We start from the raw sequence: 15,285 nt of genomic DNA, 5'->3' as shown, positions 1-15,285 counted from the left end.
ATTTTCATAAACCTCGAATCAATATTTGAAAAAAATATTATTAAGAACCCTTTTATGAAGAGCAACCAACATTAGTGTTTTTGAGATAAATTAGATCTATGGCTATTGTAGTGTTTAATCTGTTTTGGGTAAGGATCGTCTCATGACTAACGGATTTTCAGGTGGTGGAGTTGATATTTAATAGTGGATTTATTTGATGGAGAGACGCTGAATATCTAAATTTTTTTTGGCAGTTTAAGGTGAGGTGCCGGAGATGCGGCGGTTTTGGAGGGTAAAGAGTGGTTGACAAAGGTCTTTGTAGAATTAGGTGGGGTGTACTGTAAAATTATATGGACATATGAGGATATTGAGGAATTTCAGTGGTGATTCATTAGCATCAATGGAGGAAAGGAGTTCAAGGTGGTTCACATGGTTGATTGCAGTAGTGAGTGATGGCGTTGGACAAAAATCTCTGAAGGGGAGATGTGAAAGATGTAAAATTGAAGAATGGTGGTTTTTAGTTGTCCATGGCTGTAGTGTCACTGGTACAGGCAGAAAGCTGAGGTGTTGTTTCTGTTGTGGAAAATAGAGAGAGGTGGTCAAGGGTAGGGGATGAGTGGAGTGAAAAAGAAAAAGAAAAAGAAATTAAATTTTTTTAAATTAAAGAGAAAAAATGATGATGTGTCATAATAAATCTGATGTGGAGGATGATGTGTCATCCACATCGTGCGTTTGAAGAACACGCGAGGTTAGAGAGGTTTACAGTAGTGTGTTTTAACAACTACGAGTGTCTAGATGAAACCTCGTGGAGTATAAGGATCGGGATGACAAAATAGGACTAGTGGAGGTATTTATTAGGCTATTGTGCCATAAAACTAACAAAATAACAAAATCCCAAGGTTGGACTGACTCTACTAGGACCCCATATATCAGAATGAACTAAAAAGAAAACAGACTCTGCATGACTTTCAACACTATGCGGAAAGGAGGCTCGGGTATATTGTCAACATAGTCCCAAAGTCTAGCAAAATCCAACTTCAAATCCCCCATAAACTTTCTAAGAACTATTTGTTTGGCCCTATAAGCAATTGTTCTTCCTACATACAATCCCAAATTCTCTCTAACAAGTTCCTGAATTTCCCAGATCCTCATATAAGGTGCAACAGTTAGCTCTTTTTTGAATATATCAGAATGAACTAAAAAGAAAACAGACTCTGCATGACTTTCAACACTATGCGGAAAGGAGGCTCGGGTATATTGTCAACATAGTCCCAAAGTCTAGCAAAATCCAACTTCAAATCCCCCATAAACTTTCTAAGAACTATTTGTTTGGCCCTATAAGCAATTGTTCTTCCTACATACAATCCCAAATTCTCTCTAACAAGTTCCTGAATTTCCCAGATCCTCATATAAGGTGCAACAGTTAGCTCTTTTTTGAATTTGTTAGCAATGTACTTGGAATTGCACAACTTGTTTGTGTTCAATGGTTGACACTTGTGAATAGGATAATATTTTTTCACCATAAAGTCATTAGAATCCCTATCAATACTAGCAAACAACTCCTATCTGCATCTTTTATGTTTACACCTTACCCTTACTCTATGCTTCTCATTGGGTCTAAGCTTTAATTGAACCTTGTACTCAACTGCATAATCAGTCACTGCCTTCCTAAATACCTTAGCATTCTCAAATATCATGCCCAATTCAAATATTGAAACTACACTGTCTGGGTCATATCTAATCTTTGTGCTCTTCCTTCTACTTGGAATGTCAGCACCTGGCTCAAAGTCCACATCCAGCTCTTCACTAGTGTTATCACTTCCAGCATCTGAACTATCTATGAATTCCTCATCACCTCCTAATCTGCCAACATATTTCTGTCGTTTGTTCACCCCTATATCTTCAAAACCTCTATCAATTCCAGCTTCTCCTATTGGTACTCCAGTAGTTTCAGGTTGTTTCTTTCTTTTGCTAGCCTTCTTTTTATTTCTCGTCTCATTTTTATGACTCTCAACTCTTCATCAACCCGACTATCATCCTCATCAGGAATTTCATCAGAAACACCAGCCTGTGACTCTTCAAGTGGAGGCTCTTCAAAAGGCTGTTCTGTATTTATATTATCTGGACCACCTTCACTTGTTGCCCTAGATGACTTATTTAATGAGTCACTACTATCTTTAGTAATTTCTGGCTCACATAAATAGCCAGCTTGGACAACTGTCTCAACAACCTCATCAATAACATGTAAAATATACACATTTAATTCCCCATTAGTACAGTGGCAACCAATATTATATAATTGTTCGTCATTTTTCACCAATACAAATTCTTTACTATTAGGGTTAAAGACATAAAAGCCCCCAATAGTGTGGTACCCCGGCCCCCTTGTATGATAACCAAATTCATAAAGGGAAAAGTGGTCCTGGTTAATAGAAAATTCGTTCACCTCTATATTGGTGACATATTTTGCGTCTGGAGGATCGGTAAAGGTTCCATCATGATGAAAGCGTACAAGAATAAAGGTGTCCCCAGACATACTTTACCCTACATTGACAAAGACGAAGCAAGAAAAAACAAAGGCAAGTCAGAAAGATTCGTAAAAAAAAGAGAGAAAAAACTCGAATATGGGTGACATTTCAAAACCCAAATTACTAACATGCACCCAAAATAAACAACAAATAACTGAGGATAAACAACAAATGTTGCTTACCGGTATCCTAAGTTGCTCCGACACGGGTGCGGATCTAGAGGTCAGATCCTTTAAGATGGAAATTTTAAAATTCGGGGATACGGATCCTAGAACCGACACGGGTGCGGGGATCCGGCTAAAAATAATTCAAAAATAAAAATAAATATATCTCTAAATTATGTGGAGTACTTACCTATAACTTGTTAAATGTGAATTTCTTCTTTATTCGTGTTTTTGCTACTGTTCTCTTATTTTACATAGTCAAAAGAATCAAAAGCTTAAAAGATTTCAAAGCAAGCTCCACGTATAGTTTTTTGGGATAAAGAAAAACTTGTCCTTTTATGGTCAATTGAAATGTATAAATAAGAGTAAATCAAATATAAAAAGTTAGATAGTGGTGGGCCCGAGACAAATAAATAAGAGTAAATCAAATATAAAAAGTTAGATAGTGGTGGGCACGAGACAAAAAGGTTTGCACACGGTCATGACAGCTAGAAAGCATATCACTCTTCAAGAAAGCATATCACTTTTCAAGAAGAAAGTATATCACTTTTCAAAAAGCATATCCTAATTTGTCTCTGTCTTCTTCGTCTATCTGCACTCGCCTCTTCTTCTTTCCTTAGTCTTCTTCCCCAACAAAACCTTTTCCATGTCTCTGTTTTTTTTATGTATAAAACCTTTTCCTTCTCTGTTTGGTCAACGCACCCGATCTTGTCTGACCGAATCCGACACAGATCCCACACCCTTACCCGTGTCAGTGTCGTGTCGACACGGGTACGGCGCCCAAATTGCCGTGTCCGAGCAACTTAGCCGGTATCAAAAGGAAGACAAACGAATGGAAGCCGATGGATGTGGGAGCATGAACAAGCGATTCAGCCGATGAAAAATCGTCGGGTTAGGGTTTTTTTTTTTTTTTTTTTTTTTACGGACTGATTGAGGTAAAAAATGGGGATGAGTTATTAGTTATTAGGTATAATAACTTTGTGACGGGTCAACCCGATACCCAGGTAAATTACGTGGACAACAGATCCACATGGCATACATTTATTGGGCTGAAATTACACATGGACAACGCTTGCACACGAGCTTTTGTTTTAATATGGGTCGGGATTTTAGTGTTTAAGTGGCACATTAAAGGGCTGGTTAAAATGTTTAAATGGAACGGACTAAAGAATAAGTAGTAAAGTGGAAAGTGGTCTCAACTTTAGGGGGCTGTCGATGTATTTGGCCTTTACATAACAACTAACTAACTAACAATTTGGTTTACGATTAGTATATTAATTTCCTCTACTTATTTGAAAGTTACCAGAAAACGTGAGAACCTAGAGCAATGCAAGTTGACTTGGTGACACTATTTTAGCACTATATTTCTGAACTTGTATTTTGTTTATTCCATGTCCCATTCTCCCAGCATGACTTGAATAATGTTCTTGCAGCACTTGCGTGCACAGTATGATGAATTATTTCCAGCCCTATGCAATGATCACCCGGATGTATTTCCTCCAGAGCTGTACACCTGGGAGCAGTTCTTATGGGCTTGTGAACTTTGGTACTCTAATAGCATGAAAATTATGTTTAATGACGGAAAACTAAGGACCTGCTTGGTTCCGATTGCAGGGTTTCTTAATCACTCGGTAAGCGTATTCCTCCCGACAATCTTTATTCCTCCCTTATGTGGTAACTGTGAAGTCTAATCTTGTGAAATTGCTTGATGTATATGGAGCTGTACCTTTGCTTACTGATTTAAGCTCTTGTGACATACCATCCATGTCCCCAAAAGTTTAAATATCAATAAGTTGGAATATCTTCTTGTGTTGAGAGTTTCGAAGGGTATCAAAACACATTGAAAATCAGTTTCTTCACATAAATTTTGATGTCTTTCTGGATTTTGCTCATTTCTCTTTCCTTCAGAGTTGTCCGCACATAGTGCACTATGGAAAAGTAGATTTCACGACGAATTCTATTAAATTTCCTTTGTCAAGACCGTGCAATGCAGGAGAGCAATGTTTTCTTGGCTATGGGAACTTCAGTAGTTCTCATTTACTGACGTTCTATGGCTTTCTCCCACAACTAGACAACTACTACGATGTGATTCCTCTAGGTAAATTTCTCTATGGTGAAATCTCTTCGTACCTAAGTACAATAAATTCGTTGGTGAGTATTGAACAAGGGCCTGTTTGTGTGGCAGATATTGATGTTGAAAGTAATGAAGGTTTTGCGGACACTGGCCCTACATCTGATTGGACCTCCCATATGATTCGTGGAACCTGGTTCTCAAAGAATCTTGGCATCTTCCGTTATGGTTTACCACCTCCTCTACTGGATCATATGCGTAGATCTCGGAATCCTTTTTCGCAAACAATGAACCTTGTAATCCCTCATAAGTTTCTATGTTACCACTTTTCTTTACCCTGTATCCCTTATGTCTTACTTTCTTCTCAGTTTTTACAAGTTCTTTTTCCACTTGCTAATGTCAACTATATATTGTCCATGAATATGCTTCACCTGACATACATATACTCTTTACAGACACCAGAGAACTTGGAAATTGAACTCGAAATACTTAGAGACCTTTGTTCTATGTTCCAAGATATGACGGATGCACTAGGAGATGGTCAACTTGATGACAGGTAACAGACATGATGAACATGTCATTCTAGAGAGACGAACTCCATTGACCTAAGCAATAGTTTATTTTTACATTTCAGGGAAACCACAAGTTGGGATACAAAGCTTGCACTGGATTTCAAATATTTACAGAGGAGGATTTTCTCCTCCATTGTTGCTTCGTGCCAGGCAGGTTGTGAGTTGGTAGAAAGTGAACTGCAAAGATATAGATTGTAGTTTCGTTACGGAAAGGGACAGGCGGTGCTAAGTATATGAGGTTTGGCTTCATAGAGTTTTGTTGTATACATCCATTCTAGTTTCCGCACCAAAGGTCGGACTGAAGCTCAAGTAAAAGGCGACATTAGCCTTTTCTGTCGTACCAATGGAACAATGATATAGTTTTCTCTAACAATGATATAGTTTTCTCTAACAAGAAACCTAGGCAAGTGGTTTGTAACCATCTTTTCTTACTACCAGCTGGTTAAATTTAAGCTCTTATTTGTCTTATTTTTAGGCGACAGAGCCAGTAGAAATTTTTTAATCCTCTCACAATTTTCAGAGTTTACCTGCTATCATCTCAGTGATTCTTAGTTTTCTCATCGGCTCTATTTGGAATCGTGGTATGTTTATGAGAAAAATATTTCAATTTGTAATGGTATATGTTTAATTCTACCTTTTAGCTTGTAAAGGTTTAACAAGAAAGTAAACTTAGGAGAGGAGGCAGAACTGGTTATTTTTAGGCACTACTCCCTTCTAGTGCCTTTCAACTCAAGTAGCATTAATGTTTTTATTAGATTTAGGGTGTGTTTGGTATGAAGGAAAATATTTTTCAATTTTTTCATGTTTGGTTGTAAAAATTGCGCGGGGTATACTTACTTTTTAAAAAAGTTTTAACTTGTATCCACTTTTTAAACAACTTCATGCCTCTTTCTCCTCCTCTTTCTTCGGGTGATATTATTCTTTCTTCTAGATAATATTATTATTTCTATTATTATTTTTCACATAAAGCGAAGCTCTTGGATTCAGGAAACTTGGTTTAATTGATGATTTGTCTGGGAAGCCACTATGGCAAAGTTTTGATGAACCCACTGATACCTTCCTTCCTGGTATGAGGATGGACGACGTGAAGTTCAAGTTGACTGCTTGGAATATTACCCAAAAGGACCCAAGCACTGAAGTGCATCCTCTAGGAGCTGAAGTTCAGCAAATATTAAACAAACTTCAGCTCCTAAAATGCTGAAGTTTAGCATATACTAAACAAACTTCAGCTCCTAGAATGTTGAAGTTCAGCAATTACAAAACAAAAACTTGAGCCAAAATTGCTGCAGTTCAGCAATTATTGAATTGAAGTGCATCCTCTAGGAGTTGAAGTTTAGCAAATAGTAAACAAACTTTAGCTCCTTTATATAGTAGGAGAATTCTACTCTTAGTATAACTTTATAAAAAGTAAAAAATCTTCTGTTTAATTGATTGCCGATTCTACATAGATACATGCCGAGATCTATGCCGTATTATCCGGCCGGTCACGGATATTACGACCTCCTGTTGGCCGTGCTTGATTGCCCGGCGACGCTCTCCGAAGTCCTTCAGGTTTTAGGTCGATCTCGAATCATGACCCCGCTATTATCGAGGGTCGATGATCGCCCCCCTCCCCCCCGTACTCTGACTCGAGGATATCCTTGCTTCGATTTCGATCTTTCGCAATTATATTTCGAGTTTGTTTTACCCTGTTGGAGGTCGGAGTGTATCATGAGCCCGATTTTTATCCGTACACAATGATGATATGAACAAAATCACAATAGTAATAAAGAAGTCTCATGCTAGATAAATGCGAAAATGATAATACAACTATTTAGACACAATATCCCATAAACTCAAAATAGATTAATAGCATGTTTGGCCAAGCTTCTCAAGAGGTCAAAAGTGTTTTTTTTTCTTTCTCAAAAACACTTTTTTTCCTAACTTGAGGTGTTTGGCCAAGCCTTTTTGGCGGAAAAAGTGCTTTTGGGAAGAAGCAGAAGCAGTTTTTGAGAAGCAAAAAAAAGTAGCTTCTTCCCAAAAGTAGAAGCAGAAGCAGTTTTGACTTTTCTTCTTACCAAAAATACCCTTAACAAAATATAGTATATACTAAAATAACCGTTAAACCTAATACTTAGGATATTAATGTATAAATATTTTTTATTATTTTTAGGATAGCTTTCTAATATATAATGACTTTAGGGGTGAATGCTTTTTAATATATTTAACTTATATTGAAAGAATTAAGTACTTTTAAATTTTATTTTTATATTTTACTTAAATAAAATGAAATGATTTAATTACTGCCTGTAATAACAAATTTTTAAGATTATTTATTTACTTATAATATTAACTATTAAGTAAATCAATTCATATCCTTATTCATAATTTGATATTTAAAAGCACTTTCTGAAAAGCTTGGCCAAACACAAATTATTGCTCAAATGTATTTTTCAGAGTGATTATCCAAACACAAATTGCTTCTCTCCAAAATTATTTTTTCTAAAAACACTTTTAAAAAAACACATTTCAAATAATCTGATTTCTCTAGCTTGACCAAACAGGCTATAAGTCATGGAGCAGCTAAGTATCTGAGCTAATATGAGACGCTACTCAAAAAGAGATTAAAAACATTGAATGTAAGATAGTAGCTGATGCTGCATCCGCTAACTAGTGGATGACACACCTCAACTGATAGGACTGGCTAGATTCACTACTCAACTGGTGGATCACCCTTAACAGGATCTGCACGAAACAGTAAATAACGAGTCAAAAAGATACAGCAATATTATTGACTCACCCTCTTATCTTAGCCACGGGACAAGTCTTTTAGAAATTGTTGTGGTGCATAAATAGCATTTACAGCATAAACATGTTCTTCCTCCGTTTCAATTTATGTGAACCTGTTTGATTGGGCACGGAGTTTAAGAAAAAATGAAGACTTTTGAAATTTGTGGTCCTAAACAATTCAAAAAGGGGTCCAGAGTATTTGTATGGTTATAAAAGCTTCTTATTAAGGGTAGAATTGTAAGTTTAAGCAAAATTATTTCCAAATTTAGAAATGGGTCATTCTTTTTGGAATGGACCAAAAAGAAAATAGGTTCACATAAACTGGAACGAAGGTAGTATAAAATAATATATAAGTGTATAGGGTAAAATCGGTTCATATTAAATACTGGAGCGACACGTGGAACCAGAGACAAACGGAAAATGAGGCAAGTGGAAACTAAGACCGGAGATAGTATCTTCGGTTGGCACCGGGCAGACCCCGAAGGAAATATTGCTAACGAGGACAAACAAATATTTTTCACTCGATGACATTCATTGAAGTCTATTCCTCTGTATTAAATACACAATCCGTTACAGAAAATTTTGGCATTCATAGCCTTCCATTACACATTCATCAATGGCCCCCACAATTGTCATTTAAGAGGGGCTTGATCCTAGGTCTTTGTTCTCTAGGTGTAGCTATAAATAGTAACTTCAACAGCCATTGTAAGGGAGAAAATTTCTGACAAACTTATGCTGCACATTGTTCTAAGCTCAATAATACTTTATTTTCTATCTTTTGATATTCTTATTGCTGTCTTATCTTGATTTCAATGCTAAGTCTTACATCTTATTTAATTTATTTATCATTTTGGAATCAAATTGATTCGCTTGTCTATAAATCACGTTACAAATTTAACTGTACCGTTTTACGGTTAAATAGTTTGGCGCCTACCGTGGGGCTTAGACAGTTGAGTAATTGAATTGATCCTTGCATCTATTGCTAATCCGTTTGATTCTTTGTTTCTTAGAAAAAATCGTAAAAGATGGCAGATAATGATGTCAACATCGCACATAACGTTGAGGCACAAGGAACTCCGCCTCAACAAGAAGATTCGATTAGTGACACCTGTAACGAGGAGGACGTAGCCACGCCGGTCATGGTGATCCATGACACGTACGCGAGGCACCTCCTGACGACGCTGAAGACGAGCACGTTGCGGAAATGGTAAAAATCCTGAGAGAACAACAAAAGGCTATTATGGGCTATCTCTCGCGACAAGACCAGGTCATGACAGAATTGAGGCAAGCATTGTCGGGTGCTTCCAACAACGCGAATGGAAGAGGTCCAGTTCCTCCCAGTGCTCCCGTAAATCAAACAACACAAAGGGTTGATAACAACACCCCGGGGGGTGAGGTCGTCTTCGACGGGGCCGGGGGGAATGGCACCGGATCTGGTAACAATAACGGAAATAATCCATTTAAAACCAAGCTCATGCGGTTTATGAGGGAAATAAACACCCGAATGGACCAAATTATGGGCGCACCGCTAGTGTTGAAAGTTTTGGACTCGAAGAAATACACCCAGTTGTCGATCAAACCAAGTGCGACACCAGAGCTAATCCCGAAGCGGTTCAAAATGCCAGACGTGCCAAAATATGATAGGACTTCAGATCCTCAGGAGCACATCACCACCTACACAACGACGGTGAAAGGAAATGACTTAGCTCCGCACGAGATTGAGTCAAACCTGCTGAAGAAGTTTGGGGAAACCCTCACGAAGGGGACCTGACATGGTATTCACTTCTACCCGAGCACTCAATAGACTCATTTGAGATGCTCGCGAGTTCTTTCATCAAGGCCCATGCCGGGGCCAGGAAGGTACAGACCCGAAAGGTCAAATCCGAATTACTACGAGAGTTCGTGACCAGATTTTAGAAGAAAAGGATGCTGCTACCGGCCGTGCCAGATGAATGGGCAGCTGGGGCATTTACTAAGGGGCTGAGCCCGAGGAGCTCGACGCTTCCCAGAAACTGAAAGAAAGTCTGCTCGAGTTCCAAGCAACTACATGGGCAGATGTCCACAATCGCTATGAATCAAAGATAAGAATAGAAGAAGACCAACTCGGATTCCGAGCATCAACCAAGGGTCGGGATCGAGAAAAGAACAAGGAGAAGTCGAAGGATGATTTCAACACAGATCGGCGATCTTCTAAGGGTCGGTTTCTACCCTACGAAAGGGTCAAAGGACGTAGAAAAGGTTTTGGTCGATGGACAGGTTCACTACCGATAGGAGAGCTGACTGTGGTCGAAATAACAGGTCATTGCAGGACGAAGAGATATCAGGCTCTTGGGATTCCACCTACCCCAGACTTTCCGAGTATAATTTCAATATCAACGTGATGGAGCTGGTATCGGTGATGAAGAATATTAAGGAAGCACGGTTTCCGAGGTCAATGAGATCTGATCCCAGTCAGAGGGATCCTAATCTATATTGTGAGTGTCATGGGACTAACGGCCATCAGACTGGGGACTGCCGACACCTGCGCGAGGAGGTGGCGACGTTGCTGAAAAAAAGTTATCTCATAGAATTCTTAAGCGACCGGGCAACAAGTAATTACGGTAGCAACCGGGATAAGGCGGAACCCTCAAAGATAGGAGAAGACGCTCCTCGACTAACGATCAACATGATCTTCGGGGGAGCAATATTAATGATGTAACCTTTTTGGCAGCAAAAAAGACAAAGGTATCGGTGAATCATAGCAAGAGACTCCGAGAAGTTGCCGAGGACGATATCACCTTCACGGAGGAGGATGCCGATGGACTCTTACTACCGCACAACGATGCAATAGAGAGTGTTGGATCAAGCCAAGCTAACCGAAAGCATTATTCCGTCCACAAAGCTTCTCATCGGGTTTAACTTAGCAAGTGTGACAACTTGAGGGGAGATTTTGCTGCCCACAAACGTCGAAGGAGTCATGAAAACTACCTTATTTGAAGTAGTAGATGGTGACATGGGCTAAAAGATTATTCTTGGCAGACCATGGCTACACAAGATGAAGGTTGTGCTATCAACATACCATCAACTCCTGAAATTCCCAACTCTGGAGAGAACTAAACAAATAAGAGAAGATCAATCGGTAGAAAGGGAGATGAACGCGGTCTCGATTTCCAGCAATAAAGGGAAGGAACCTGTGACATTGCAATTACATGAACCGACGACTTCTCTCGAACAAGACAAAGTCGACAAAAGGCAGCCATCAGAATCCTATCAGGTACCAAGATATTTTTAGGTACTGGAATAAACAGATGCAACCAAATCCATGGCGGAAGAACTCGAACAAGAGTTGTTCGAGAAGTTCTTAGAGAGGAAGTTACACCTAGGGACAGGGTTAAACCCCAAGCTTAGGTCAAGATTTATAGAATTTCTTAAAATTAATGTTGATTATTTTGCAAGGTCGCATGCGGATATGACATGTATTCCGCTAGAGTTGGTCGTGCACAAGTTAAGTCCGGACCCTAACATCCCTCCGGTAAGGCAAAAGAAACACCCGATTGCCGAGGTCAGAAACATGTTTGTCAAAGAAGAGGTAACTCGATTTCTTGATATCGGTTCAATCCGGGAGGTAAAGTATCCGGACTGGCTAGCTAACGTAGTAATAGTTCCAAAAAAGAATAATAAATTTCGCATATGCGTAGATTATAAGGATCTGAATAAGGCATTCCCAAAAGACTCGTTCCCATTGGCACATATTGCTACAATATGATGACTTTAGGACTTAAGAACATCGGAGCCACTTACCAGAGGCTCGTGAACAAAATGTTTGAAAAGAAAATAGGGAAAACAATGGAAGTTTACATAGATGATATGCTGGTTAAGTCTTTGAATGTAGGTAACCATTTGAAACACCTTTAAGAAACTTTTGACATCCTAAGGAAGCATAACATGAAGCTTAACCCCGAAAAATGTGCATTCAGAGTCAGCTCCGGTAAATTTTTGGGTTTCCTGGTGTCACAAAGGGGGATCGAAGTCAATCCCGATAACATTAAAGCCATCGAGGACATTCCCGACCAGCTGTCAAATGTGAAAGAGGTCCAAAGGTTAACTAGAAGACTGACCACTCTAAGGAGGTTCATTTTTCGGTCTTCAGAAAAATGCCATCACTTCTTCTCACTTCCAAAGAAGAAGAACAACTTTGAATGGACTCTGAAATGCCAGTAGGCCCTGAAAGATTTAAAAAGGTATTTATCAAGCCCTCTGTTACTATCGAAGCCGGAGAAAGGCGAACAATTGCTAATTTACTTAGTGGTCTCGGAGGTAGCGGTAAGTGCCATTTTAGTCCGCGAAGATGAAGGTAAGCAATATCCTATCTATTATGTTAGTAAAATTTTAACGGGTGAGGAAACTCGCTACCCACACCTCGAAAAATTGGCCTTATCTCTCGTAGTCGCCGCTCAAAATCTTAGATCTTATTTTCAATGCCACCCGATAGCCGTGGTGACAACTTTTTTGCTGCGAAATATCCTTCACAAACCTAAATTATATGGTCGACTGGCCAACTGGGCAGTCAAAATGAGTGAACTTGACATAGAGTATAAACCCAGGACTGCTATCAAATCGCAAGTTTTGACTGACTTCGTTGCCGATTTCAGTCCCGAACTACTGCCTTTGGCCACCAAAGAAGCGACAATGGTGTCAGAAACGACAACGTGAAATGGTTTGGGCTTGGTGTAGTATTAATTACACACTCGGGAGAAACTCAGAGGCAGGCCATAAAAGTTGTTCTTTGACTAACAATGAAGCCGAGTATGAGGCTTTGATTGCAGGATTTGAACTGGCCCGAGGACTAGACACTGAGGTCGTTGAAATCAAATGCGATTCCCAACTGGTAGTAAATCAATTATACGTGATCTTCGACACCAAAGGGGAACACATGCAACAATATGTGGTGAAGGTTCAGACTCTGCTTGCACGGTTCAGGGAATGGTCAATCATCCACATCCCGAGTGAAAAAAATGCAGAAGCAGAAGCACTGACCAATCTGGGGTCGTCCACGGAAATGAAGGGATCAGGTTCCGGTACGGTCGTATAGCTCATGCATCCCGTATTGGATGTGGACGGTTATTATGAAGTAAATGCGACCAATTTGGTCTGGGACTGGAGAAACAAAATCATCGGATATCTTGAGCACGAAAAACTACCTGAAGATCCAAAGGCATCCCGGGCACTCCGCACTAAAGCATCTCGTTACAGCTTCTGAGGAGGCAAGTTGTATAGAAAGTCTTTCCAAGGCCCAATATTTAGGAGCCGCTGAGGCTAAATACATCTTGAAAGAAGTTCACGAAGGTATCTGTGGAAATCACTCGGGTGCGGACTCGTAAGTGTTAAAGTTAGTTAGGGAAGGATATTACTGGCCCCAGATGGAGCAAGACTCTAAGGTGTTTATTCAGAAATGCGACAAGTATCAACGCCACACGCCGTTAGTACATCAACCGGTAGAACTATTGCATTCGGTATTGTCGCCTTGCCCATTCATGAAATGGGGGATGGACATAGTTGGTCAGCTACTGCCGGCTCCTGGTAAGGTAAGATTTCTTTTGATTCTAACTGATTACTTCTCTAAGTGGGTTGAAGCAAGTCCTTATCAGAAAATCGGCAGGCGCGAAGTGGTCGATTTCTTATGGGATAACATAATTTGCAAGTTCAGAATACCAAAGGAAATAGCCTGCGACTACATGCCACAATTTATAGGTGCAAAGGTCACAAACCTTCCTGAAGACTTGAAAATCAAAATAATCACATCTTCGCCATACCACCCGAGCGCAAATGGCCAAGAGAAATCGACAAATAAGGTGATTATTTAAAATCTCAAAAAGAGATTGGAAGCAGCCAAAGGCAAATGGCCTGAAGAGTTACCGGGAGTGCTATCGGCATACCGAACGACGACCAAGTCAAGCAGTGGAAGTGGCAGAACCTACCATGAGATATTTTTGAGCGGACGAAGAAGCAAACAACGAAGCATTGCTGGTTAAATTGGAGCCGCTTAATGAACGCAGGGACTTGGCGCATAGAAGGATGGTGTCCCAGAAACAAAGAATAGAAAGATACTATAATCGAAGAGACAATCTCCGTTATTTCAAAGTGGGAGACTTAGTTTTAAGAAAAGTGACTCAAAACACCCGAGAGCTCAACGTAGCAAATCTGGGTCCGACGTGGGAAGGCCCCTACCGGGTTTCAGCTATCACCGGGAAAGGATCATATGAACTGAAAAATCAAGATGGAGTAAAATTGCCGAGCAACTAGAATGTGGCACACCTCAAAAGGTACTCTTGCTGATGAACATCACCTATATTGAAAGTATGTGCTGCATTCTTTTTCCCTTCGTCCTGTTTTTGTTCCAATTGGGTTTTTCTAGCAAGATTTTTAACGAGATACCAATGGAAAGCATACTACGAAGGAAATGCCATCAGCAGAAATAAGACCTTTAAACGACAAGGCATGGAAACAACAAACCACTACGGGATGGTTAGATAGTCTTTGGCTTGATAGCAAAGTTCCTAACATGAATCAAAGCTTGCTATCTGACCAAAGGCTATATAACCGTTCACGAGTGCCCCTTCACTACAAGCCACTAGGGAGGTGGTTAAATAATCTTTTGCTCGGTAGCAAAGTTCCTAATGGGAAGCAAAGTTTGCTATCGGACCAAAGATTATCCTCCAACCATTCACTAGTGGAATCTTCAACGGAACAAGACTTCCAGTGTTCCAATTCGCATTCTTCGCATTCGAACACGGGGGGAGGGGGGAGGGGTTGGTGGTGATATGAGAATATGGTAACTTGATTGCCACAGAAACCGGGACTACGAAATTTGGTAACAAAGATATATCATCGAGATCGGGGACTGCGCGGCCAGCCTCGTAGAAATATGTTGTACAAATTAGCCACAAGTAATGGCAATTTCGTTTCAGCAAAACGAATGCTTATATACTTTTGAAAATGGAAGGAATAAAGTAAAGTCCTTTTTTATCTTATTTCTTGTCCAAACGTTGAATTAATTTTATCATTTGAAAGTTAATCAAGTACTTCAAATGCTAGTGCTGGAATGAATAGGAGACATCCTCTTCAAGAGCACCGTAAATATAAGAAGGCCCTAGCTTATGAAACCCTCACAAAACCCAAATGCTATCGGGGAAAAATGCACCCGAGGCCTTGCATAATTCGAC

General features: G+C 39.7%; 1 protein-coding gene across 2 annotated transcripts in view; it reads left to right on the top strand.

Moving 5' to 3' along the window:
- Positions 1-5,871, top strand: part of LOC107831376 (ribulose-1,5 bisphosphate carboxylase/oxygenase large subunit N-methyltransferase, chloroplastic-like) — a 40,267-nt gene extending 34,396 nt beyond the window's left edge. For both annotated transcript variants that reach the window (XM_016659142.2, XM_016659143.2), the window contains exons 8-12: positions 4,105-4,302; positions 4,580-4,769; positions 4,857-5,038; positions 5,198-5,298; positions 5,377-5,871. In XM_016659142.2, coding sequence (XP_016514628.1) covers positions 4,105-4,302; positions 4,580-4,769; positions 4,857-5,038; positions 5,198-5,298; positions 5,377-5,512 — 807 coding nt within the window. In that variant the 3' untranslated portion in view covers positions 5,513-5,871. The remainder of the gene's footprint in view (positions 1-4,104; positions 4,303-4,579; positions 4,770-4,856; positions 5,039-5,197; positions 5,299-5,376) is intronic.
- The last annotated feature ends 9,414 nt before the right edge of the window (positions 5,872-15,285 follow it).

The sequence above is a fragment of the Nicotiana tabacum genome, chromosome 23 (genome assembly GCF_000715075.1).
Source record: "Nicotiana tabacum cultivar K326 chromosome 23, ASM71507v2, whole genome shotgun sequence".
Taxonomy (NCBI): Eukaryota; Viridiplantae; Streptophyta; class Magnoliopsida; order Solanales; family Solanaceae; genus Nicotiana; species Nicotiana tabacum.
The sequence above is the reverse complement of the archived record's forward strand: the minus strand, read 5'-3'. Positions and strand labels throughout refer to the sequence as shown.